Source organism: Nycticebus coucang, chromosome 7 (genome assembly GCF_027406575.1).
Source record: "Nycticebus coucang isolate mNycCou1 chromosome 7, mNycCou1.pri, whole genome shotgun sequence".
NCBI lineage: Eukaryota > Metazoa > Chordata > Mammalia > Primates > Lorisidae > Nycticebus > Nycticebus coucang.
In genome coordinates, this window is record NC_069786.1 from 12,269,763 (window position 1) to 12,297,399 (window position 27,637).

Sequence of the window (27,637 nt, forward strand, 5' to 3'; positions counted from 1 at the left end):
ACTTCAAATAACAACTTCAGCACTTTCTTCTAAAATAAATAAAAGAATGTTCTGCTGTTAAGCAAGAGAACTTCAGTTTAGTTCAACCTGGTTGTCTGGATGAGAAAACTCCTCATCTGGGCCATGGGCCATGACTGACAGGAGCACTGCAGGTTCCCCTGCCTTCTCCAGCATTCTGTCCTGGTGTCCTCTGACCCCTCTGCCCGGGTCACCGTTTCTCCACCTCCCACACAGCCTGTCACTCTTTTGTGCTGTCTCTAGGGGCTGGAGACAGAAGCTGTTACCAGAGTTTCCTTTCCTACTCTCACAGTCCATCAGTCTAAAGGAGCTCCATCAGAAATCAAGCCGCCTATTTGGGAGAATTTCTTTAGATTGGATGATTAAATTGAATAAAAGTTCCTTTGCAAACAGCCACTAATTTTAAAATTATTATTATAAATCTTTTTTTCTCCCTCCCTCCTTCCCTTCCTTCTCTCTCTCCTTCCTTTCTTCCCTACTTCATTCCCTCCTTCCTTCCTTCATTCCTTTCTTCCCTTCTCCCTTCCTTCCCCACTTTATTTCTTCCCTACTTTCTTCCCTCTCTTCCTTCCTTCCTTCCCTTCCTACTTCCTTCCCTCCCTCCTTTCTTTCCAACTTTGTTTCTTCCCTATTTCCTTCCCTCCCTCTTTCCTTCCTTCCTCCCTCTCCCCTTTACTTCCTTTCCTACTTCCTCTCCTCCTTCCTTTTTTCCTTCCTTCTTTCCTCCCTCCCTCCCTTCCTTCCTTTTTTCCCTACTTCCTTCCCTTCCTTTTTCCCTTCCTTTTCCCACTGTCTCCCCTTGTCTTCCCTTCTCTTCCTTCTTCCCTTCCCTGTCTTCCTGTTTAGTATTTTGACTAAGACAGCCCCCCAAGAAATCAACTCTATAACACATGGATTCAGATGTCTACTTGAGGCTTCTCTTTTTTCTAGAAGGGAATATGCTTCTGAGGTTCACTGAGTGATTTCTTTTTTCTCTCCCCACCAATCTTCCTTCATTTTCTTATCTGCCTCACTTTCACCCACCCCTAAAACACACACTTATTTTCCTCATTTAACTGGGTTTCACTGAAATATAAAATAGTAAGTTATTCAGTTATAGAAATATATTAAAACAGAAAAAAATATCATCAATCACCAGAGGCTTAGAAGGTGTCCCAGCTGAGCAGCCAGACTTAGCACAAAGCAGCAGGCATGCTATGGTGACCTGAGCTCTCCGACTCCGGGAGGCTCTCTCTAACATCCTCACTCACTGGCCATGACCCAGAATCCCATTGTCAGCAGCACATCAGCAGCTGCTCACAAGTGTCAACAAGAGCATCAGTGGATGCAGCCGGAATCTCAACTCTACCCACCCCCAGTTAGGTGACCTTGACCAAGGCACTTGTCACTCAGGTCCTCGGTTTCTTTTTCTGAGGAAAATGGTAACAATACCAGCCTCAAGAGTTGTTAATATGAGAGGTTAATATGGGATGTAGTATATAAAATACTAACACTTCAGGGTATAAATGACACTTTTAAATGACAATACTAGTTTCAGTCAGAAATCGAAAATATGTGCAAAGCCAGCTTGACTATACATCAGTCAAGACAGAGGTCGGAAGTATGTTGAACATTGTTAACTATTTCACAGTTGTGTCAGCTTTGTACTTTTCCTTTCTACAGTAAATAATAGAGTTGGATAGATAAATAATGAATGACTTTCTACCAGGATCTGCCAGGCCTCATGTCTGAACTGACACCGTATGTCCATAATTCTTGTACAAACAAAACCAGATCATTGTTATTTCACCTACAAGCAGCTTTATGATCTGGATTCGACCTTCCTCCTGGCCTTCATCTTCAGTAATTTCCCACATGCCAACTATACAACAACCACACCAATATATTTGTGGTTTGGTGAATTGGTGATTTTTTTTTCTTTGCATTTCTCTAAGCACAGAGGTTCTCCTTATCTGTAGTACACTAACTTGGGTATTAATTTAGCTAACTCACTATGGATCTTCAAATCTTAACTACTACTTCTTTTTTTTTTTTTTTAATCTAGCTTTCCCAGATCATATGTACCCAGGGCCAGGTACAACTGTGCTTACTTTTGTCACCAAATTTACCACACTGATCCATTTATTACCAAAGACCTTTTTTCCCCACTGTTCTGAGAGTTCCTAAAGGGCAGAGACTGTCATGCTTTGACTTTTTATGCACAGCAGACTTTGTCTGACACGCAGTAGGTACTCAGCAAACACGGATAAGTGATGAAATGTCAGATGGGGGAGTACATACAGTTGCTCCTGTAACAAGTTATTTTTCCAAACTATTTATCATACAATATGACTTGTGCTAAGCCAGTGAATGAAACCCAGAAGATTTAAATCAGAATATCAGTCTCTACATGAAAATGAGGGAAGAAATCTCAGTCACTTCTCACTCGGAGTTTGCCCAAGGTGCTCAACACACTTCTTGGGGATGCCCATGGGTGAAGCAGGCATCCTTATGAGGGAACGTTCAGTCCTTATCCCTCGACTTTTGGTATGGGGGCTGTTGAACAATATGCACCTTTACCTAATAATAAATTCTGATGCCTAATAGCAATCACTTGTGGCAGAGAGTGGCCCTGGATAGGGACTCTTCCCTGGCTCTAAAGTAAATGGAAAGCCTCATGAAATATGTGGCAGCTTCTGGGTGATGAAGGTGAGGAGAAAGATGTGTGGAAACATCCATTTGTGCACATCTGAATGGTGAGTGAAGTCAACAGATGAGGGGTTCTGAGGTTGGTGAATGATTGAGAAGGTTAAAGCAGGGAGGTACTGGAATGTTGCGAGGAGATGACCAGTAGAAAGTTCCAGAAGGGGCATACTGGCACTTCAGTACTCAACACGTCTAAGTGATGTGATGCAACCTGCCCCCACTGGGCAGGGAATTAATCCCCTGTCCTCTGTTCCTCAGGAAGAGGAAGCACAGAGGGGGTTTTTTGAAGGCAAAAACCCTAGAATGAAAGCCCAAGTGCCTATCGATCCATGAACGGATTAATAAATTTTGGTATATGTACACTATGGAATATTATGCAGCCTTAAAGAAAGATGGAGACTTTACCTCTTTCATGTTTACATGGATGGAGCTGGAACATATTCTTCTTAGTAAAGTAGCTCAAGAATGGAAGAAAAATTATCCAGTGTACTCAGCCCTACTATGAAACTAATTTATGGCTTTCATATGAAAGCTATAACCCAGTTATAACCTAAGAATATGGGGAAGGGGGAGAGGGAGGGGAGGGGGGAGAATGGGCAGAGGGTGGTTGATTGGTGGGATTAGACCTATGGTGCATCTTAGAAGGGTCCATGTGAAACTTATTGGATGTAGAGTGTAAATGTCTCAACACAATAACTAAGAAAATGCCAGGAAGGCTATGTTAACCAGTATGATGAAAATATATCAAATGGTCTATAAAACCAGTGTATGCTGCCCCATGGTTGCATGAATGTACACAGCTATGATTTAATAATAAACAAACAAACAAATAAGAAAGGGCTATAATGCAGGAAAAGAAACAGTGAGCAACAACCAGGAATCCAGCTAAGGAAAATGTCAGAGTCGAGGGTAAGCAGGGGAGACACATCCCCTTTACAACAACTTTAACTTTACATTCTGCCTCCTGCGTGCATTTCTCTGATTACACAAAAAGAAGTGAAGGTGTTTGCATTTAAGTCTCTACATCTGTAAATAGTGTCGAATATCATGCACAGTGAATGTGACCTTTTACATCAAAGAAATGCATGAATCTAAGCTGCTGGAAGCAGAGGATTGGAATATGTTTTCCTGGCAACATAACGGTCTAACACTTCCACACATTATCTCCCAAGCTCATACGTGCCATTTTGTGATAATTCCTGCTCTTCAAAGATTTTCTGAGTTCATCTGTTCAACTAATTATCACCAAATAGCTAGTGCACCAGGCGTAGGTTTTGAGGGATATAATGTTTAAAGAGACATAGTCTCTACCTGGGATAAAAGTTACATTTAATTTATAGGCATCCATAATGGTGCAATACAGTTCACTGCAGAGGGAGGTGGGAGCTCAAAGAATGCAGAAGTTTATTCTACCACCAGTTGATTGCATCTGATGTCACCCACTGGGGGTTGGGGAAGGCATCATGGTCATTTGTCTTGGGCCTCAAGCAGCCCCGCAATGTTCTGAAGTAGTGGTCCACATCTCCTGGAACCCAGTGCTGTCAAGTGTTAGTCTTTTTCTCACAGTACTGAGATTTTGACTCAACCTCACATTTTACTTGAAACAAATCCCTAGTGGTAACAATCTGAACAGTGAAAGAAAAACACTTAAAATAAATTTTAACAGGGATGAGACCAGCCTGACATGGAATTCTTAATTATCGTTAAGCAGACTTGGATAAAGCAAGCAAAGCAGCATAAAACAAAATGAAAGAATCAGATGGGTGCGGTGGCTCATGCTAGTAATCCTAGCCCTGGGAGGCTGAGGCAGGAGGACTGCTAGAGCTTAGAAGGTTGAGCCCGGCCTGAGCAAAGAGACCCTCTATGTACCAAACATAGAAAAATTAACTGGGTGTCTTGGAAGGCACTTGTAGTTCCAGCTACTTGGGAAGCTGTCAGGAGGATCGCTTGAACCCAGGAGTTTGAGGTTGCTATGAGTTAGACTGAGACCACAGCACTCTAACCCAGGCAACAGAGTGAGACCCTGTCTCAAACAAACAAACAAACAAACAAAATATATATATATATATATATGTTTAGTCAAAAATTCACATTCAGTCAAAAATCAAATCAAAAGTATATTTGGAGATGTTTTTATAATCAATACTGTGAAAAACAAGATATTTGCCTGGAGGACAAAGGGAAAGCAGATGTAATGGACACAGAACCTTCAAACTAAACTTCATCTTTCAGGCATTAAGTTGGTGCTGGAGAGTAAGAGAAGTTCCTGATGCAGACATACCTGAGTTTATTTTCTGGATCTGTCACTTGCCAGATACCTGTGACTTTGGGAAAATTATTTAACTTTTTTGTAATGGCAACTCCTCAGCCTTGGTATATAAAAGTGAGAAATTTATGTGGAATGTAAGGATTGATGTGAGGATTAAGTAGCTGTTCAATAAATACAAATTCCCTTTGGTATATTTTTACTGGCAGGAAATGGGAAGCGAGTGCCTAAAACACAAGTGTAGCAGGGAGGAACAGTCTGCAAAACCACACACCGCTGTCTCCCGCATGCTTTCCTCTAAAACCTACATTCCACGCAGCACAGAAGCCCCCACACAATGGCAAATTTCCAGATCACAATCCATTCCTTTGTCTGAAATGAAAGGTTCAGAATATAAGGCCGTGGTGAATATAAAACCATGTGACTTTGTGTTACAAACCTCAGGAATGGCCCGAAAAATACCGCCATTGTTCATTTTCAAACTTATGAAAAAATCAAAACCACCCTAGGGAGCTGTAGTTAGACCGACTTTCTCATTCATGACTTTCTCTCTTGGGGAAGATTTAATGCATTGATTAATGTGCTTAAAACTGCAGAAAAATCCCCATTCTTATTACCATTCATCCTTGTCAGCATCACAGTTGCAAAAGTGTCGAATGTCCAGACAACTCTCGTCCAAGCCGCATTCACACTGCTGGACCCCGGGAGGAGCGCCTCCCCAGTAAGGGTGCCTTTCATTGGACCGGCCGATCCACCAGGTAAATGGTGCTCCATCTGAAAGACAAGGCACAGGGCGGCATAGGGCCTGAGATGAAATGTCTCCACGATTAGGTATGATCTACCTTTGTTCCTCCCCTTTTCTCCCTCCCACTTCTGTTCTTGTGTTCTTTTTCTTTGCCTCTCACTCTGTTTTTATTTATATCAAAATTTATTTTTATACACATGCATAGGTACACTTAAACAATATTTTCATTAAAATATTTATGTGGTCAAATATTGATCAATGGCAATGTTCACAGGCAGAGTCACAAACTCAAATCCTGAGTAGATCAGGCAGGTATCACAATTGAGTAAATCAGACCGGATTTTAGATAGATAATAATAATGCTATATAGATTTAAAAATGATAGTTTCTTTTTAACTATTAAAGAGAATATAACAATACCAGGGACAGGTACCTCAGCTTCTGGTAAAGAGGCAAAGACTCAGGTGAAGAAGAGAGCTTGGCTCAGGTGAAAGGCCAGGAAGTGAAAGGCCCATCCTGGCCTTTCACTGAATTTTGTCATTAGGACACCAGTCCCAGAGTTACCATATCTTCCGATTTTTTTTTTAACAACAGTTACAAATTCCAAGTTCAAAGATATGAAGAAACTAAAAACATTGCCAAGGTCAATAATGTGTGGGCCAAATTCAGCCCATGTAGAGCATCCTGAGATTTCCAGACAATAGAAAACCATATTTTGAGTTTGTCCTTGTCAACTTCTTTCTTTACACAGTTTAGCTTAATGTAAGTTGTTAGATTTTATTTTATGATTGAGAATATTTAAGTAGCTTAGAATACCACTCAGATGGTGATACTATATCAAAAGGTGTAGATAGGAATAGCCAGTGCGAAGCTTGGGTTCCCTTTGGTAATTATTGTCTTATTTCTGTTTGGTATACATTTGGTGCTTAAAATTGTGCTTACAAGCATATTTGAAAAAATAAAAAAATATTTATTAGGGGCAACTTTTATCATCGGAATTTGAAGGTAGAACAATAGTATTTGAAGATGCTTTCATGTTAGAACTTTGCCTTATCAAGATATTACTTTACATGTCAAGTATTTACATGTAAATCCTTAGGTATAAACATATGATTTATGAATAATCTCTATATACAAAAAGCAACATCTGTTTTTGAATTACCCCCATTAATACTGTTCCCAAGGATGCTTTCATGTTAGAACTTTGCCTTATCAAGATGTTACTTTACATGTGAAGGATTTACATGTAAATCCTTAGGTATAAACATATAATTTATGAATAATCTCTACATATAAAAAGCTACAACTTTTTTTTAATTACCCCCATTACTACTGTTCCCAAAGAAGTCAGGGGCAAGTGTCCTGCAATCTTGGGGCTATATGTGCTTCCTGCATCCTTGAGCATGGCCTTTTGACTAAAGCAAAATTTTACAGACAAATCCTTTCAATAATCTTCAGTTCATGAGAAAGACATAAGAAGGGTACCACGAGCAGTAGAGGTGTGTTAGGGATGCCAATTCACAGAGCAGACCCCGGGAAGGCCTATACTCTCCAGAGCACGGCACACTGCCTAATACAGTTCCAGGCTCTTCATTATCTTTTACGTTAGAATTCCAGTTACAGATGTCTGTTAACTACATTGTCTTCTCTTCAAGAATAATTATAAATGGTATGAATTCATTTTCCCTAGTTTCAAATATTTACAAATTATTATAAACCATTTTACATGAATCTTTTTCTTCCTAAATCTTGGCTCACCAAGTCACACTCACATGGCCTAGAGAGCTGGCAGCTTGACTTAGAGCATATGGCACCTGGGGAATGGGCTAAGCTTATCACTCCTGTGTGTAGTCCAGGCAGTGCAAAGGCAGAGCATATTGTATTTGAACATGTTTGCCAAGATTGGCCTTAGGCCCAAGGATGGAAAGAAATCTCTTAACCTCTCTCACATTCCAGCTGCCCAGACCTCTCATCCCAGAATCTAGAATCCATACCTCACAGTCAAGGTCTATTATCATGAGTTATTTTGTTTGTGAATCACCTCAAGGTTGTAAGCATATTAATAACTTCATTATTAATGGGTTAAGTCCTAAAAAACCAATTTGTATACCACTTCTGGTGGATGTGTTGCTTCTAGTATTTTAAGAACTTTTATCTGGTGTCTTAACCCTGAGAATTTCCAATAGCAACTCAAGGCTTTCTTCCCTTTTGAATCCGTCAACGTCTTCTACCACTTGGGTCTCTTGGTGTTTCTCACTTAAAGTCTGGCAAATGGTTCACAGGTTGGGTGCCCATCAGTACAGGAGTGGAGTACTACTCAGCCATAAAAAGAATGAAATAATGTCTTTTGCAATTACTTGGGTGGAACTAGAGACCATTATTCTAAGGGAAGTATCTCAGAAATGTTAAAACAAACAGCACATGTAGTCTCTAATAACTGGGAGCTGAATGACGGCCACCCATGCACACAAAGAGATGTAAAGGACGTTGGGAATAAAGAAAGGGGAAAGGTGAGGAGCCGTAAAAACCTACCTACCTACACTATTCAGGAGATAGACACACTCACAGCCTCAAATTAAAACTTATAAAAGCTATCCATGTAACTAAAGCATTGGTACCCCCTTGATATTTTGAAACAAAAAATGGTTGAAAGTTATTTTAACTGATTGTCCATAAACAAAAGGAAAGAAAAGAGAGGAAACTGTCCTATGTGTGTATATATGTGTCACATTGGACTTCTGTAATGACGAGAAGTGCTCAGACATGTCTTGTATCATCTTTTGTTACTGGTATGTTGAATATTACAATCTTCATACAGTTTTGTTTCCTTTCTAAAAATGTGTGTACATTTTTTGATGCCCCGTGTGTGTGTGTGTGTGTGAAAGCAGAAGGGGATAATTGCTGAATTTTCCTCTTCCTTTTATCTGTCCCATCTTTGTGTCTCTGTTCCTGTGGCCTCCTGGGGTGATCATCATAGCAACAGATGAAACTGAGGATCAAATAGGATTGGATTTCCCTTAATTCTTGACTCAAACTGGGTAATCAGGGAGAGAAACTATACCTTAGTTGCCAATTTGAGCCATTGCAGAAATTAAATTTTTATTTTCGCTTGACAGAAAGTTCTTTCAAAAGTGAAAGTATAAAGAATGATTATAAATAATTGATACAAAAATATGCATTCATCCAATAAATATTTACTACAGATAATATTTCCGGCACCATTCTAGGAACTTGGGATCAATCACTTAACAAAACAAAACAAAGAAGCAAAAAAACGCGCCCTCCCTGAGTTTATGTTGTAATTAGGAGAAAGAGACAATAATAATAATTAACTAATGTGTCATCTAGAAAGGAATAAGAGAGGGAAAGAATACGGCAGGTTAGGGGGATGAGCTGTGCTATGAAGAAGGATGTGATGGGATTTTAAATTGTACTGATCAGGGGAAACCTTGATAAAAAGATACTCTGACCAAAACCTGGAGGCAGGGGGCAAGTCAGTGTGGCCAGGGAGAGAAGGTCGTCACAGACAAAAACAACCAATGCTACGAGAAGGCCTAAGAGGAAATCAGAATCAGAGCATTTTCTAGACTCTATAGCCACGTCTTTAAACTCTGATTTTCACAATGTTGCTGAACCTCTAATAGGAAGGTTTAGCAGGGGGCAAAAAAAAAAAAAGAATACCATTTTAACAGGTAAAATACAACTTAGATGGATCAGACTTCTTATTTAGAAGCCAAGAATTCACTCTGAGAGTTCCAAGGCAAAATGTATTTACTAGGAAGACATTGAGCTGACACAGAATCAAGAACATAAAAGAAATGGCTTTGAGATGTAGCATAACAGTGTGGCACAACCGGCCCAGTGGGGGACCCCCACCCAGCTGGCTGCCCTCTGGGTCAAACGCCAAAGAGCCAGACTCAGCGATGAGCATCTGAACCACGACCTCTTCCCACCAGGGCTTGGGTAAACAGGCCTGTCACCATCAAGAGAGCTTTGTGTGGCCCCTGCGCCCCTGGATAGCAGCTGCACGTGGGGCTTGCTTCCCACTGTTGTCTTCCCAGATGGGGCTGATGGGTGAAGCCCAAGTCGCCTGCCTCTGCCCACCTGGAAAGGGGTTGGGGGTTTGGATTCCGACGTCTCCGCTGTGGCAGCAGAACTCTCCACATGAGTTCTCCCTAACACAGAAATGCTACTCAAAGGGCTCCGGGCAGGCCTGAAGAGGGCACATGTGTCCACTGCAGAGCTGAGCACACACTCAGGGCCATTTGAGGGATCAGCTCCACAGACCTCTGAAATCTGAAATCGCAACTTCTTCTAGGAAAGGCGTTAGGAATGCAAATACAGAACTCTTCAGACATTCCTGATATACAAAGGACTCCGTGAAATGTGGTAGGCCTCAGGCAAGAGGCACTGACACTTTTGCTTTGACAATAAGGAAGCCATTCTGCCTTGATAAGAAGCAGATTGGGGGGTGAGACAGTTCACCCCCCGTGGCAGGCTCCCCACGCGTCTCTGCCCAGTGAGAGTCACCCCCGCGTGGCGCACTGTGCCCTGGGGATCGTGGAGGCCAGCCCTCGGGTGCGGGAGCAGGTCTTCCATACACAGTCCCCGATGCCAGGCACTGCAAGGACTTCCGCAAAAGAGCCAAGGCAAAGAAAGAGGGAAACTTAGACCCCCTCCCTGCCCCGGGGAGACCCCACCAGCAGCTCCTAACAGCACCCCCCACTACCCCCTGGAAGGTCTTGGAGAAGTGTCATGCCCCTTCCCATGTACGCACAGTGCACAACAGGCAACTGTGGAATAGCACCACTCTGCACTACTTCCGCACACTTGGAAATATTATCATCATGTGACCTCAGGAACACAAACAGAATCTGAGAAAATTCAGATTACATATATACTATCAAAAAAAGCCTCCTAAGGAAATATTGATTTGAGAAGGTACACAGTACCTGACCATAGAAGGCTGTTCAATTGCAAGGCTGGGTGCTGTGGCTCACTCCTGTAATCCCAGCACTCTGGGAGGCCGAGGCAGGTAGATTACTTGAACTCAGGAATTTGAGACCAGGCTGAGCAACAACAAGACCCCGTCTCTAAAAATAGTCAGGCGTTGTAGCAGGTGCCTGTAGTCCTAGCTACTTGGAAGGCCAAGGCAAGGGATTGCTCGAGTCCAAGAGTTGGAGGTTGCAGTGAGCCGTGACACTAAGGCACTCTACTGAGGATGACAAAGCGAGGCTCTGTCTTAAAAAAAGAAAAGGTGTTCACTTGTCCTTTATTAATGTCAAATAGATTATTATATTAAAAAAGACCAATTATACTTACGTGAGGATTATAAAAAAGGACAACAGGAAATGTGACTGGTTACCTCCTTAGGTTACCACTAGAGCTCTGAAGTGTTCCACATATATTCAGCCATGGAATCATCACATTCCTACGAGGTAGGTAATATTATCTCCCATTTTACAGATAAAGAAACTGAAGCAGAGAAGGATTAAGTAGCTGGCTCGAGGCCATACTGCTAGCAAATTCAGAATAAGGATTTGATTCCAAGGATTCTTGCCTGAGAGTCTCTGGTTTTAACCTGTGTTATATCTCTATACTCTGATTTTGGGAAAAATAGTTCAGGGTCAAAAAACATAAAGCCTTTCAGAAAGATACATATGGGTGAATTAAGTCATGACAAATAACAAAGCGTATGTAAGTGATGGATAATTTATTGCATTCATGAAAACAGAGACAGCACAATCAATCAGTAAATCTCTCTTACCTATTACACATTGCCACGTAACAAAAATGCTACCACAGACAGTCATGTCACTGGTGTGTTCTTGGACCTTCTATAGGACCTCCTGACCTCGAGTTTCAAGGAGAAAACCGTGAGTGTGTCTTTGTTGCAGTCTACATGCAAGCCAAGGGAACCGTTTGCATCCCATAGCTGGCTTATTTTCAAAGTTGCAATACCTTTCTGAGTTTTTACTTGCTGTATTTTTATGTCATTTTTTAGGACCTGAATTGCTTCCACATTTTAATATAATATATTATGTAATATATTATAATATAATATAATATGTAATATATTATAATATAATATAATATTGCTTCCAATATATTTGACAAATCAATTAAAGCTGAAAATTTTGCAAACCCATTATTTAACCGACTTGGCAAACTGGGAGGATGTGTAGCCTTACCTTTGCTCATCTTTTGGTGTATCCTCATCCCTGGATGAGGACTTCAGCACCGTGAGCCTCTCCCCTCCCAATCTGTGCCAGTGGAAGGTCAGTGACCTGAAGCCTCCCTGTCCCTGTCTGTACTGCTGCTGTGACTTCTGGGTGTGTTTTACCAAATTATCCACAATAAGATGATGGAACATAGAACTTGGAAAAGAATTCTCACACTTGAGCCAATGGAAGACAGAAATAAACAATAAAATGACATATTCTAGAATACCCTATGAAATGGATGAGAGTTTGGGGAGGTTGTATATGTGAGATAGAGAGTGAGGGAGGAGAAAAAGTAAGGAGGAGGCCGAGGAGGAGGCAGGGGTCCAACATCGAATCCTTCATTTGTGATCTCAGAAATCCTTAATTTATGAACTCCCTTATGGACTGTTTCAGAAAAAATATCATATCTAATTCTAAAATAGTACACAAGGTCAAGTGTAGGAATTTTGCTAACATGTGGATAAGCACACAGTCCTGCCCCTAAGATTAAGTGGAACACGTGTGTACTATATACAGGGAAATGGTTCAAAGAGAGAGAAAATACACACACACACACACACGTTTTATGGAAGATGTAAACACAAACCCAACTTGTACATATTTACTTCAAATTGTGATTTTCCTAATGTAAGTAATTCAGGAAAATTCATGAGACTGGTTGTTGCACAATTTTACAGCTTAATCATTGCAAGCTGCTGAACGGAATTCAAATTGGACATCCCCCTTCAATCTTGCAATTGTTTAAATTAAAGTCTTGACAACCTGGAAAACAGCAAGCGTGGCAGCCTCCCAGTGATAACTACTGCTACAGCCAAGAGAATTTGGCCTCTTCTGGGTGTTAGGAAGAATCCAAGCAAAATTCCAAATCCTACCAGAAAGCAGCAGGAATGTTGGGTAAATGTTTGGAGACAGCGCTACGATGTTGAGAAATTGCTGTCCTTGTTGGTATTGTTTTCCTTTATTTTATTTCTCAGTTTAGAAGTAATGTATACTCGTAGCCTTGGACTCTGGTAAACTCAATATTCCAACCTGGAAGAATTTCAGCACTCATCTCCTTTACAATGTCTAAAGTGTCTATGCTGATCAGCAAATAAATACAAGGATGGGCTCACAGGGGGAGGGGACACCCCCCAGGGACGCGTGATTTTGTCTTGCTCCTTGCGTTGCCCCATGGGACCTGGCAGAATGACAGTAGTTCAGCTGGAGTCCAGAGCTTAAAGGGTGTGCATGGTTCCACTTGCCCCTGGGGAGCTTCTCTGAGCTGACCATGAGAACATGCCCAGACGGTCATGACCTCTCTAGCTGGAGCCCCAGGCAGTGGGTGCACAAATGAGCAAGCCTGAGAAGAGGGACTGGAGGTTACACCTGCTGAGCTTTAACAACTGGCTATATAGTATTATTATGACAATAACTGATAAAGTAAAAATTATGTATCAATCACATAAAAAGTTTTCTATAGAGATTATAAAGCCGTATATAGGGAGATCAAAGATGCTTCTACCTTCAAGGTGTTTGCAATAGAGTCAAGACCATAAAGAGACATCTAGGGGGATGAGAAAAGGAAAAGGAATCATAAACTCTGTTTTGGGCCAGCTGACACTCTAACTTCCCCCGTAAATGTAAGGGGTTACAGCAGGTGCTTAGCGTTCTCTCAGGAAGGCACCCCAGGCCTTCTCCTCTTGCCCTTCTTCCTGCCCCATGTTGCTTACATAAACTTGATCTGGGTTCACTCTGTTCTGGCCCTGCTCAGTCCCAATTATCTGCAGTATAATCCTGATGCCCATGTCCAGCTTGCCCCCTTCAGACATGGTGCTTGGTTGTCCCTGCAATGCAGGCAGAAATTTTCCTCCATGGTGAGAGTCCCACCTTATTTCTTTAAGTCTCAAGGCCAGAGCAGCACCTGTGGCTCAGTGAGTAGGGTTCTGGCCCCATATACAGAGAGTGGCAGGTTCGAACCTTGCCCCGGTCAAACTACAACAAAAGAAGAGCCGGGTGTTGTGGTGGGCGCCTGTAGTCCCAGCTACTCGGGAGGCTGAGGCAAGAGAATCGCCTAAGCCCAAGAGCTGGAGGTTGCTGTGAGCTGTGATGCCACAGTATTCTACTGAGGGTGACAAAGTGAGACTCTGTCTCCAAAAAAAAAAGTCTCAATGCCATTCACTCACCTACGTGTCCAGTTAGAACCTGTTCATAGAATTTTTGAGAGACTATTCCTATGACTTGTCACTTAACTGTAACTGATTCAGCCAGATCTTGTACCTCTTTCTCACAGCTCCATCCACAGAATGAGGCAAGACTGGAAGTTTCATGTGTGTTTGCTTATGTATTTACATGTCTATGTTACATATAAATTATAAATACATGATTTATACAATCATACAATGAAGTATAATGGTATAAATTATAGATACTATTATTGCATTGAATGATTTCTTAATTCTATACTCTGCAAAAATCATGGTGTGAAAGATCATCGATATAAATTTTATTTATTTATTTACTTTGGTTTTTGAGACAGAGTCTCACTTTCTTCCACTCAAACCCTTTGGACTCAACAGTCCTCTTGCCTCAGCCTCCCAAGTAACTGGGACTGCAGGTGCCTATCATAACATCTGGCTATTTTTTAGAGACAGGATCTCATTCTTGTTTAGGCTGGTCTAGAACTCGTGAGCTCAAATGATCCACCTGCCTTCACCTCCCAGAGTGCTAGGATTACAGGCATGAGCCACCACACTGGCCCTGATATAAATTTTACTAGGTTTTTGCTACCTTAAAGAGGTTCATAACATTTAGGAGAAAAAGGCCGAGTACACAGAGTAAAGCTAGTGAGAGAGAGACAAGTGTCCAAATAGAGCAGCCAGTAAAATGCTAAGGCAGTCCAGAGTAAGAAACTGACTTTTGTCCAGGAGCCCTGTGACCCGTTTCAGGAGAATGGTGGCATTTGTTGAGAGGCTTCGTGCTAAGCAGGACTTTGGTAGAGGGTACCATGTAGAGAACGTGTGCAGGTGAGAGCCCCAGGGGAGAGGGGTCTGGTTTCACTACTGTGTCTTTAGGAAGCGACTATTTGGAATCACAAGATTTCTGCACATGTGTTATTTCACTGATTGTAGCTAGACATTGTTGGCTTAAAAAATAAATATAGAGAAAGATTCTACCCAAGTCATAAGGCCAAGAAAATACCAGTGATTGGAGCAAATGCTTCACCCTACCAACAAAACACAAATCATCAAAATATTGATTTAGAAAAGAAGAGTCTGTCAACCACAATATTTTATATACTCATTGTTTCTAAATGGGATAGCTTTTCTGAGGAGACATTTACTCAGAAAGGAAAACAACCTCATCCATATCAGAAAATAATGGCAGGCATTCATCAAAGTCACTCTTGGCACTGCTGCTTGCTGGCCAGGGTCATTAATCCAGAACTTAAGTCTAATGTGTGATTACAGGCTGGTCAGTGGCATCAGGAATTAACATTTTTATAATGTTTCTCAATATTCCTTTCTCCCTGCCCATTTAATTGAAGTAAGCCTAAAAGAGAGAGGGGGAAACAGAAAAGATTAATGAGATTGACTGTCAAAACAAGTGACAAAAGTCACTTTGGTGGTATCATCTGAGGCTGACCTATAGGAAACTTTCTAGAATGTTCCACTGGGATCCTTCCTAGTTAAACAAAGAGGTGACCACAATGATTAACTTAAATGATTCCATCAGCATCGTTTACATGTATGTGGGAGAATATACGGATGCTTTTCATTTGGACAATATTTTTTTCTTTTTCTAAAGAGCTTCAACGAAGAATCTCAGAATGGCTAAATGACCTGAGAGACAATTCTGGGATCTGGGCTCAGTTCCCTGTGTCACTGCAAAGCCTTCGTTCCATCCTGACACCCACCTTCACAAAGACTCAGGGACCAATGCGCTGGAAACATAGTGAGATAATGTGAGCCTCACAGATGACAGTGAGACACTAGTATAAATTTATAGGACTGGATAATAATAAAAGAACAACTCAGCATTGGAGTAAGATGTTCAATTTACTACACGCTGTCTCTGATACGACAAATATAAAAAGCAGTTGTTTTTAAATATGAAGTGGCAAAAATGGAGGAAGGACTGCTACATTGACATCTAATTATGATTCGAGAAGAAAGAAATCTTTGTTGGGTTAGGCCATGAATAATTGGGTTGGAGCAAAGTCATGACTACAGCATAGCTTCATCTACCTGATTAATACGGAGAAAAACAAAATTGAATGAGAAATGGAGCTGGAAAAGTAAAGTACCAGACGTCTGCACACATTCATACAAATTGAGACTTAAAATGAATTTGTGTAGCAAGATTAATAGGTACATTTACATATGTGGTACTGAAAAAAATATCTAGCAGTTACTGAGCATGTAAAATATTGCAGGCAGTTTTTTTTTTTTTCCATCAAAATGTTTAATATAGCCTTCATGGCATTTTCTTAGTTATCGTATGTAGACATTTGTATTCTGCATTTAGTAAGTTTCATCTATACCCATTCTAAGATGCACCATAGGTGTGACCCCCACCAATTACCCTCCCTCCATCACAACCTCCCTTCTCCCCTCCCCTCCCTTGGCCCTTTCTCCATATTCTTGTGCTAGTTGGGTTATAGCCTTCATGTGAAAGCTATAATTTAGCTTCATAGTAGGGCTGAGTACATTGGATACTTTTTCTTCCTTTCTTGAGATACTTTACTAAGAAGAATCTGTTCCAGCTCCATCCATGTAAACATGAAAGAGGTAAAGTCTCTATCTTTCTTTAAGGCTGCATAATATTCCATGGTATACATGTACCACAATTTGCTAGTCCATTCGTGGGTCAATGGGCACTTGGGCTTCTTCCATGACTTAGCAATCATGGATTGAGCTGCAATAAACATTCTGGTACAGATGTCTTGGTTATATTGTGATTTTTGGTCTTCTGGGTATATACCTAGTAAAGGAATTATAGGATCAAATGGCATGTCTATTTTTAGATCTCTAAGTATTCTCGAAACATTCTTCCAAAAGGAACGATGTTTGGAGAATACTTAGAGAGCAGGCAGTTTTATGCACTTTTTATATCTTCGTCCAATTTACACGACAACTCTATGAGGTAAATGCTTTCATATTCATTTTACAAGTGAGGAAACAAAGGCATAAATAGAAGTGAAGTTACTTGTAAGTAACTCAGCTAGTAAGTGACAGACCCAGACACAATGCCCTTTTTTGGTAACTGATTGCAAAAAGTAAAATAATTGCTTCCACAATCTCTTTATTCCCCAAAAGTTGTTCTTACAGCATTCAAAGGGTCTTTTCAAGGGTATATAAGATAATTTATTGTGAATTAAAATCCTACAGTGGTTCCTCATTGCTACAAGATAAAGTCCCAACTCCTCACCATGGCCCATGAGATCCTACACGCCTGGCTCCTGCACAGTCCTCAGCCGTCTCCATTTGGAACCGGCCTGGCCAGGCTCTTGACTACATGGCCTCCTATTCTGCCAGACTCCCTATTCCTAGGGGTTAGACAGAGGCTGAGCGTGCTCCAGCTTCAGACCCTGAAAGTCAATCTTACCTCTTCCCAATTACACTTATCTAAAACACTCCAGAATCACTCCACAAGCAGTCCCTGGGTTACAAACCACATTGGTTAGGTAGGTTTGTTCTTACGTTGGATTTGTATGTAAGTTGGAATAGGTACATTTACCTATTACCCCTAACAGCCCCCATTTGTAAATGCAAGTCATACTTCAGCAGGATGTTTGTAACTCGAGGACCTACTGTAATATCCTGTTTGTAAGTGGGAGTAGGATGTTTGTAACTCAAAGACCACCTGTATTAGGTTCTTAGAAGTACTTACTACTACTTGCAACCATTCTTTTGTTGATTTTCTTTTCTTTTTTTTTTAGTCAAAACTTTATTCTCAGGATTTATGTTGTTTTACTCCAGCGGTCAGTATGGAAAAGAATACCTTTCAACATAAATGCCATGTGCATTGATGATGATTTTCTTGGGAAAGATCCCTAAAAGAGTTAAGATTCTTGTTTAGAACTGTTGAATTACCCCAGAAATAAATCAACCAACCAGATTGCCCAACTTTTTATATTATTGGAATATCATTAAATACAAACAACTTTGCCAGACCATGGGTGGGGGGAAATGATAGATTATTTAAATTGAATTAGTTTTTATTCAATAATGAGGTTAATCATTTTTTCAAACATATACTGGTGAAATTTTTCTGTCTCTTCCTTTGTAAATTGACTGTTTCCTTTGCCCCTTTATTCTTTGTTAATTTATACAAGCATTTTCTGTACATAAGATATTAAAACTTTGCCATTATTAGGTAAGTATTGCTCTTAATTAGTCCACTTTCATTTTCAATATTTTTTTGGCATTCCTTATTTTAAAGTACAGAGGTTCTTAATTTTATGTACCCAAACCTATCAGTTTTATTGTGTGGTTTCTTTCTTTCACCTTTAGGCCGTCCTCTCAATCTTTACATTTTCTTGTAGCTTTGTGGTTTTGTATTTATAATTAATTTTCCATTCATCTGGAATTTGTGTTTTTAACACATTGACTGCCATGTTAATTTTATTTTTTCCCTTAGGGCCACAGTGTTTCATACAGTAAAAACTTTGAAAACAAAGTGATCCCTTCTAATTTAATGAAAAAAAAATATTATTTTCTGTATATGAGTTACGTGCAACTTGCATGGCAGTAAAATCCATTTTTACACTGCATGGCATGTGAGCTGTATGTGACTCACGCATACTTATTGAGTTTGTTTCTGAGACTTGTCTTTTGTCATTCCACAAATATTTAGTTGTGTTTGGAATGGATCTTGGGTGATCCTAGATTATGACCTCTGAATCACACCCCTTGAGTATGTGCACCAATGTCAGGTCACCTCATACTATCATGTTGATTTTGTTCAAAGAGCCATGACGAGGCAAACATTCAAGGTGAAATGCACAGTCAGAATTTATGGTAATCAGAGGACGCAGCCCAGCACATATGGCATACTTGGGCAGGCTGGCAGGACGACAGGAGGTGGGCGAGATGGGCCTATTGACAGTGAAAATAATGAGCAGGGAACTTCAGGAGGCCCTGGGACCAACACTAGCATGAGTTAAATACAACATACATGACAGTTAAGATATTAAAGATCCATTCATGAGTACAGACCCAACATATAGAATGGTTCCCAGCTTGCACTAGGAACTAAATATATGTTTGCTAAATGAACAAGTGGCTAAATACCAAGAAAAAGACACATCAGCCTAGAAGGATTTTCCACAGATGACACTTAAAAAAAATGTTTTTTAAAAGCTCTTGTGTTGCAGAAACATATATAATTATGGTATCTTTACTTTCTAAATAGGTATATTTATCTTTGGCATTTTAGGCTCTCATAGAATAAATCAGATATTTTTGTCATTTTAGCTACAGCCCCACAAAGCAACTCCTATGAAGCCTTTGAATGAACGCTTACTATAAACGTGGCATAGAGGAGGCGACCATAAGAGTTCACATGGCAATTCATTCATGTATTGAACAAAATGATATATAACATTGACAATGAACAAGATTAGAGCACAAAATACAAAACAAGTATGAGCCCTGCATCAAAATCTACAAAATGAAGTAGATGTGAGAAAGAAAATGTTAAAGTTTAATTTTAATGCTAAGTTAGAATAAAATAAATTTGAAGTAAAATTATAAGTGATAGATAGTCAAAGGGGAAAAAATGACTAATATTGAGGGGAGATATCTGTTCTAGGGGAAAATATCTAAAATCCTTCTCGTACACCTGCTATTTCTGTTTTCCAACCGGTGAAGAAAATTAGATTTCCATACCATTAGCATTCAAAACAAGATTCACACAACTTGTCTCATTCAACCCTTTGGACAACACTGAAGACTTTCATTCTCATTTTCTCTTTATCTCTTCAGATAAAGAAATAGAAGCTAACAATGGGTTAGTAAATTCCCTAAAGTCACACAGAAGGGAAGACCTGAATGTAGATCTTCTGGCTCCAAACTCCAATAATGCTTTGAACATAGCATATGAAACTTGGTCTTTTTATAGAAAGAAATAAAAGGGTGTCATAAGTATTCAGAGCAATTTTTCTGTACTGAGTGTTGTAGTAGTACACATAAAATAATCATTACATTGGTGAAATTGTAGATTATTATTGAGTATGCATCCCCAACCCTCTTGAGGATATTCCCAACAGTATTCTCTCCATTTGATATTGGTCTATTTATTGACCAAAACAAACAAACAAACAGACAAACAAACAAACCCCCAAATGCTTGTAGAAATAAACATTCTAATGAATACTCTTGTTTCTAACGAATCCAGTTGGCTGGAATTCCTATAATTTTGCTCTATAGCTAACTAAGGGAGTGAAAGGTTAACCACGTACCAAGAGCTAATGGAATTTTTTTTTCTAGAAATCATAGATCAGTGTTTCTCAAAGTGTATCTTCTGGCCACTTGAATCAGAATAACCTGGGAGGCTCCTAAAAACAAGGGTTCCTGGAGCCTTCCCAGACAGAAAAGGGAACCCAAGAGTTTCCTTTTTTTCATACTTACCAAGTGACACTAAAATTTTACCCTAAATTCTACACACAAAAATCTTGGAATCTAAAGCTTGAACTTTATTCAAAATTGTCCAGCCTCCTCCTTTTTCTTTTTGGAAGAATTCTTGTTTGATGACATCACAAATTGCTACTTACTAATGAGCTACTTAGTTTTAGGTTTCATTCTGATATCAAAACACATGCCCAGCTAAAGAATGACAGGAATACAGGAGGAGACATGTAAAATACAGACTAAAAATAAATTTTGACTTGCGATAGAGAAGAAGGTCAGCAAACTAATACATGAACTAATTCTTAGTTAGCCATACAGTCGCTCTGCTTTTGTCTTGGTTCAAAATAAATCTACTTCGTGTGAATTTGATGCTGCTAATCTTCTTACACATTACCTAGAAGATCCCCCAGATTGTGGATGCCTCATGATGATGACATATTTTGCAGAGTTTTTCTACTAAAAAATATGGAACAGAGGGTACGAAGGCTTATGTAAGGCAGCCAGTGTTTCCTGTAGGTTTATCAACTAACACACATTCACTGTAAATGTTAAGTGAAATGTAAATGTGAAAAGTTTGAAATAAACATATCTCTTTAGTTGAAAGATACTAAGTTCAGTACATTTTTTCTTATGAAAAATAAATTCGGTATGCATTTTAGTTCGTTTAAGTGACTGTAACAAAATAACAGAAATTTATTTCTCACTGATTTGGTGGCTGGGAAATTCAAAATAAAGGCAATTTCCATTGTCTCCTGAGTATCTGCTTTCTGGCTCCGAGTCAGTGCCTGCTGTCCCTGAATGGTGGAAGGCACCAGGGATATATCTCTGGTCTCCTTTTGAAGAACACTAATCCCATTTGGGAGGTCATGTTCCTCACAACTAATTACCTCCTAAAGGCCCCACCTTCTCCTACCATTACATGGGTAATTAGTATTCAACATGTGTGGGGGAGGGGAGAGAGGGAAGCAGGGAACCGGGTGGGAGGTCATGGTTTGTGACACACCTCTTGAGGGCAGGACACAATTATAAGAGGGACTTTACCTAACAAATGCAAGCAGCATAACCTGGTTCTTTGTACCCTCACTGATTTCTCCAACAATAACTACATAAATAAAAGAATTCAACCTATGAAATTTGGGGTGGGGAGGGAAATATTCAGACCATAGCACTATGATGTCATTTTATTAATAATTTTTAAGGGAGTTTAAATAGCTACTGAACAGTGACAAGCAGGATGAAATAAACAAGTGAGCTGGGCAAGTGAGGTTTAATAATGCAGTTTCTCTTCTAATTTCATCACCACCTTTATCAACACATTATCTTGAGCTCACCCATCATAAAACAAACCAGAATCACATTTCCAGCCAAGCACTCAAGAAAGCTATACGACAAATCCCTGACAGACTGCTATTTACTTTTTAATGCATTTTAAAAAATTTCTTTGTTTGTTTTAAGTAAAAGACACTAAAATGGAAAACTTATTCAGCGTAAAAGAATAAATTTTCACCCAGACGTTGAACAAAGAAACCTAAAATAAAGGAGGGTATGGTATGTTTACCAATAGACTCTTGAATTGTTTTACCCTATTAAGAACTGATTTTCTCTCAACTCACACACACACACACACACACACACACACACGCCCCTACCATACGTGCCCTTTCTTGCCAGAGTTTGTCTAAGTGCCCTTATCTCTTTTTTATTTCTTCTTTCTCCCTTTCCCTGTTTCTTTTTTCTGCCTCCATCCTCTCTCTCTCCCTCTCTCTTTCTCTTCTTTTTGTTTCTCCCCCATTCCCTTTCCATCTTTCCTTTTTCCTCTTTCCCATTTCCTTTCCCTAGATTGTTTCTTTACCCGTCTTGTTCCCTCTTGCCTCCCCACATACCTTTCTTGGATTCCTCTCAAATAACAACTCTTAATCTCTTGTTTTTAAACATGGGAACACAATCACAGATTCAACAACAATTCATCACAGTTCTATCGACAGTATTCTGCAGATCTTAGTAGGCACTATCTGGTTGATAAAAGAAGAAAAAAAGAGGAAAGAAAAGAAAACAGCTAGCAAGAACCCTTTATGTCAATACATCCATGAATCACATTTCCTTTCAAATTCATTATAATAGGTGGGCAAGTACATCAAAGAAAGCATGAAGGTGACAAAGTGAGTTTGCTTTTCACAATGCTAATGAACAAACAAAAATCTTCTATTCATTTGTTTCTGTTCTTGAAACATAACTGATGGCAGCAAGTCTCATGTTCATTAGAGGTCTGAACAAGGCACAGAAAGAAAGTTGATGGCGGCCGCAGATCACACCCATTAGGAAGTGTTGGAAAGTGTTGCAAGGCAGCAACATAAGAAGAATGGGCACAGAACAGCTCTTCTAATGAATAAAATATGAAGAACTTTGCAATTACACAGACCAGAGAGAAGTGGCCAGAGGATCATCAGCATAATGATAGTCATAAAAATAGAATTTCATGCCTGTATCTCCTATTTCACATCCCCAAATAAGAATAATATTTATTAACCCACTTTCCTGTTTATGATTATTTACAAGATACATAATGAAAAAAAATTAAACAAGGCTATAGATTTCTTGCCTTCAAGGATTTTCTGTTCCATGACAGCTCACAAAGGTCATTTAATTATTCTGAAAGATATTCTATAATCATAAATTATATGAAAGTGATCATTTTTATTTCTAGGCAGGAATAGATCATTTAAAAAATACTTCACATTTTTAAAAATTAAATAAAATGACCAATTGATATAACTGGTTAACTTTATGTGTCAATAGAAAACAATTTTCAAAATAAGACAGTGAAAACATTGGCTAGTGTTTACTCAGGACTTACAATGTCCTGCTGTTTCCACATCATAGACGATATGATGGTTATGAGGTTATGAGAGGCTGACAGTAATCTACTTAAGAACAGCATGATTAATAATCATTAAGTAGATCTATATACATGATTGTAGATATGTATGTCTGTACAAATACACACGCCTAAGGCACAACTAAAAAAAAAATTATTTTCATTAAAAGATCAGTAATACAAGCACTCTTAATGATAACTTCAACACAATTCCCCAAAAGATAAATTATTTTACCTAAAATGGGATTATTACCATAATACTTGTAGTGACATGACTCACTACCAGGCCATGCATATATTTTTTCAGTTAACTGGTGCAGGTCTTCATTCTTCAAGAAGTCACTTCGTTGTTATCATAAGAAATAGCTAAGCAATTGGAAAATAACATGATATACTACATTAGCACTCAACTCTGATGCTGGCAAACGTACTCCTCAGCTCTCATCAGGATACACCATTAACAGAGGCCGCCTTCTAGGATCTCAGTCAATAGAAACAAGTCAATAAAAGGCCTTTCAGTTGAAAGAGAGCGCTAATGCACCGCTGGTTGCTCTTAGTAGAAGTCTAGAATCAAATTTTAAAAATAAGCATATTTAAAAAAAAACACTTCTGAGAGTTAACAGGTTTGGGGCATAGTACAGTTAAAGCAAGAGCTAAGATCTAGAATTTGTTTCTAGTTATACAGAACATATCTCAAAATAGAGAGTATCCTGAGTGTCTCCAGCTATTCAGAAATTGTAAATAGCAACTATCAAATTTCATCAAATATGATGAAAGGAGGTTGCCACTGATAATAAGTTGTATCATTATTTTGTGTGCCACTAAGAAATCAAAACTGCTGCCAGTTCAACAGAGATAAACTATTGATTGTACGAGCCATTCCAACTTCAGAGATAGTAAATGTAAACAAAATTTGGTTTTGACTACATTCATATATAGCATAGTTAAGTTCCCCATATTTAATTTTCCTTTTTACCTCATGAGGAAAATTTTGTATTTATATTTTATTTCTTGTACCTATAAAAAGGATAAGGGATGATGTCTACAACAGGAAACAATGACAGCAAATCCCTAAGAATTCTATCAATATTTTCTTACAAATCATCACCACTGTTTGGTTTAAATTAGACATTTATCCAAGTATTCCTTTAATAAGAAATGTATATACATGTAGGGCTTTCAAAGAGAGTCTAGATATTCTCTGATACTCCTCTCCTTGGGAGATGACATTTGTATCCCCTTCCTTAAATCTGAGTGAGTTGGTGACTGGAGCAATAGGTCAGGATGGATATGACACTGTACGATTTCTTAAGTAGGGTCCTAAAAGACCCAGTATGGTCTGTTAGTTCTTAGATTGTGATTTCAGGAGACACTCTTGTTGATTACATCCTGAGAGCATTAACTGCTCCCCTCCTGTAATTCAGCCAACAAAGTGAGGAAGCTTTTATAGGACTTAACGAATATTTGAAATTTCATACTGGATAGCAGACAACAATTTAACGTACATATTGGATTAAATGATCATTGAATTTTGTTTAAAAATTGGATTTTGAAGAATTATTCATTTTTTTGTACAGTCACTAGATTTCAGAATAGGAACATGTAGAAACAATGAACAGATTTAAAATCTTCTAAAGTTTTTAGCCCAATATTTTCATGCCTCAAATTTGATTACAAATGCTACCTCTTATATGAAGGTTTCTTTGATCAATTCAGCTATAAATAGCTACCACTGGTTTGGATTTTTTGAAAAAAAATTGTGCATGTAATGAAAAGTTCTATATTTAAAAATATTTTATGTTCTTTAAAAGAAGAAATAATATTACTCAGGTCTACACATTTTTTTTTGATAGAAGGTGATTTTCAATAAGAACCTGATCAATAATTCTATTATAAATAAACCAATAATGAGCAAGAAGATCTAATTAATAATCAAAAATCTCTCAACAAAGAAAAGCAAGCCTATTTCTGAGAGTTAACAGGTTTTTGACATAATAAAAATGTTTCTACCAAACATTTAAAGAAGAATTAATGTCAGTCCTTCTCAAACTCTCCCTTCCAAAAAATTGAAGAGAAAAGACTATTAACTCATTTTAAAAGCTTAGCATCACCCTAACACCAAAGCTAGACAAAGAAAATTATGGGCCAACATTCCTGAAGATCATAGTTGTAAAAAATTATAGATAGACTACTAGCAAACTGAATTCAACGACATCTTAAAGTGTATACAAATCAATAAATGTAATGTACCACATTAATAGAACAGATATAAAAATTGTATGATCATCTCAACAGATGCAAAAAAGACTCTGGTAAAATTCAAATTGTTTTATTATATAAACTTGTAAGAAATTAGGTATAGAGAGACTGTACCTCAACACAATTCAAGTCATATATGGCATGCTCACAGCTAACATCATACTCAACATTAAAACATTGAACACTTTTTCTCTAAGTTTAGGAATAAGGCCAAGGTACCTACTTTGGCCACTTCCATTCAACATAATACTAAAAGACCTGGTCAAAGCAATCATAAGAAAAGAATGGAAAAAGGAAGAAAAAGAATAAGAATCTACACTGGAAATTGGAAAGGAAGAAATAAAACTATATCTCATATATATGTAGATAATCATAAAGAATATACCAAAAATCTGTTACAACGAATACATAAACTCAATAAAGTTGCAAGAAACAAAAGAAACATTCAAAATTGAATAGCATTTCTATACACTAACAACACACTATTAGAAAAAGAAAACAATCTGTAATAGCATCAACAATAATAAATATCAAGGAATAAAGTTAATTAAGGAGGTGAAAAATGTATACACGGAATACTACGAAACATTGAAATTGTAAAAGACACCAACAAATGAAGAGATATCCCATGTTTGTGGATTAAAAGGATTAATATTGCTAAAATATCCTTCTTCAAGTTCAATGCATTCTCTTTTGAAATTTCATGACTTTTTCACAGAAATAGGAAAAATAATACTAAAATTCAGAAAGAACCACAAACAACCCCAAATAGCAAAAGCAATCTTCAACAAAAAGAACAATACTGGAGACATCACAACTCCTGATTTCAAAATATGTTCTAAAGCTACAATAGTCATGATACTATGATAATAACATAAAAGATGAAACAGAGACCAAAGGGACAGAACAGACAACCACAAAATAAATACATCATTTACAGTCAACTGCTCTTTGGCAAGAGTACCAAGAACAAGCAAGGAGGAAAATATAGTCTCTTTAATGAAGATTCTTGGGAAAACTGGATATCCACATGCAGAACAGTAAAACTGCACACTCATATCATATATAAAATTCAACTATAAATTGATTAATGATTTGAACATAAAACCTATTCCTGTACTAAAAGAGGCTGTGTATGGTGGTTTACGTCTATAATCCCAACACTCTGGGAGGGGCTGAGGCAGGTGCATCACCCAAATTCTACTAAAATAGAGTTATACCCCATTTCTACTAAAAATAGAAAAACTAGCTGGTGGTGTGGTGGGTGCTTATAACTCCTCCTAGCTACTCAGGAGGCTGACACAAGAGGATTACTTGAGCCCAAGAGTTGGATGTTGCTGTGAGGTATGACACCATGACACTCTACCACAGGGCAACTGAGAGAGACTTCGTCCAAAAAAAAAAAAAAAAAAGAAAAAAAGGATAAACTAAAATAAACCAAATAAGATAAAATAAAACTAGTAAAAGAAAACATTAGGGAAACTTTTTGACATTACTCTGAACAATAAATTTTTTAGTATGACTCCGAAAGTAACGGGCAACAAAAGCAAAAATAGAATAGTGGGATTGCATCAAGCTAAAAAGATTCTGAAAATTAAAAAAAAAAGAAAACATAAACAACAATTAGGAATCAAAGAAAAACTCTAAAAATTGGGAGAAGGCCAGGCACCATGGCTCACACCTGTAATCCCAGCACTATGGGTGGCCAAGGTGGGTGGATCACTTGAGCTCAGGAGTTCGAGACCAGCCTGAGCAAGAGTGAGACCTCATCTCTACTAAAACTAGAAGAACTAGCCAGGTGTTGTGGAAAGCACCTATAGTTCCAGCTACTTGGGAGGCTAAAGCAAGATCATCTCTGGAAATGAGGAGTCAGAGATTACTGTGAGCTGCGATGATACCATAGCACTCTACTCAGGGCGACACTGTGATTCTGTCTCACAAAAATAAAATAAAATG

General features: G+C 38.6%; 1 protein-coding gene across 1 annotated transcript in view; it reads right to left on the minus strand.

Moving 5' to 3' along the window:
* CNTNAP5 (contactin associated protein family member 5) overlaps positions 1-27,637 on the minus strand; it is an 869,192-nt gene that overhangs the window by 171,102 nt on the left and 670,453 nt on the right. Inside the window, exon 14 of the mRNA XM_053598220.1 lies at positions 5,587-5,743. Within this exon, the coding sequence (XP_053454195.1) occupies positions 5,587-5,743 (157 nt within the window). The remainder of the gene's footprint in view (positions 1-5,586; positions 5,744-27,637) is intronic.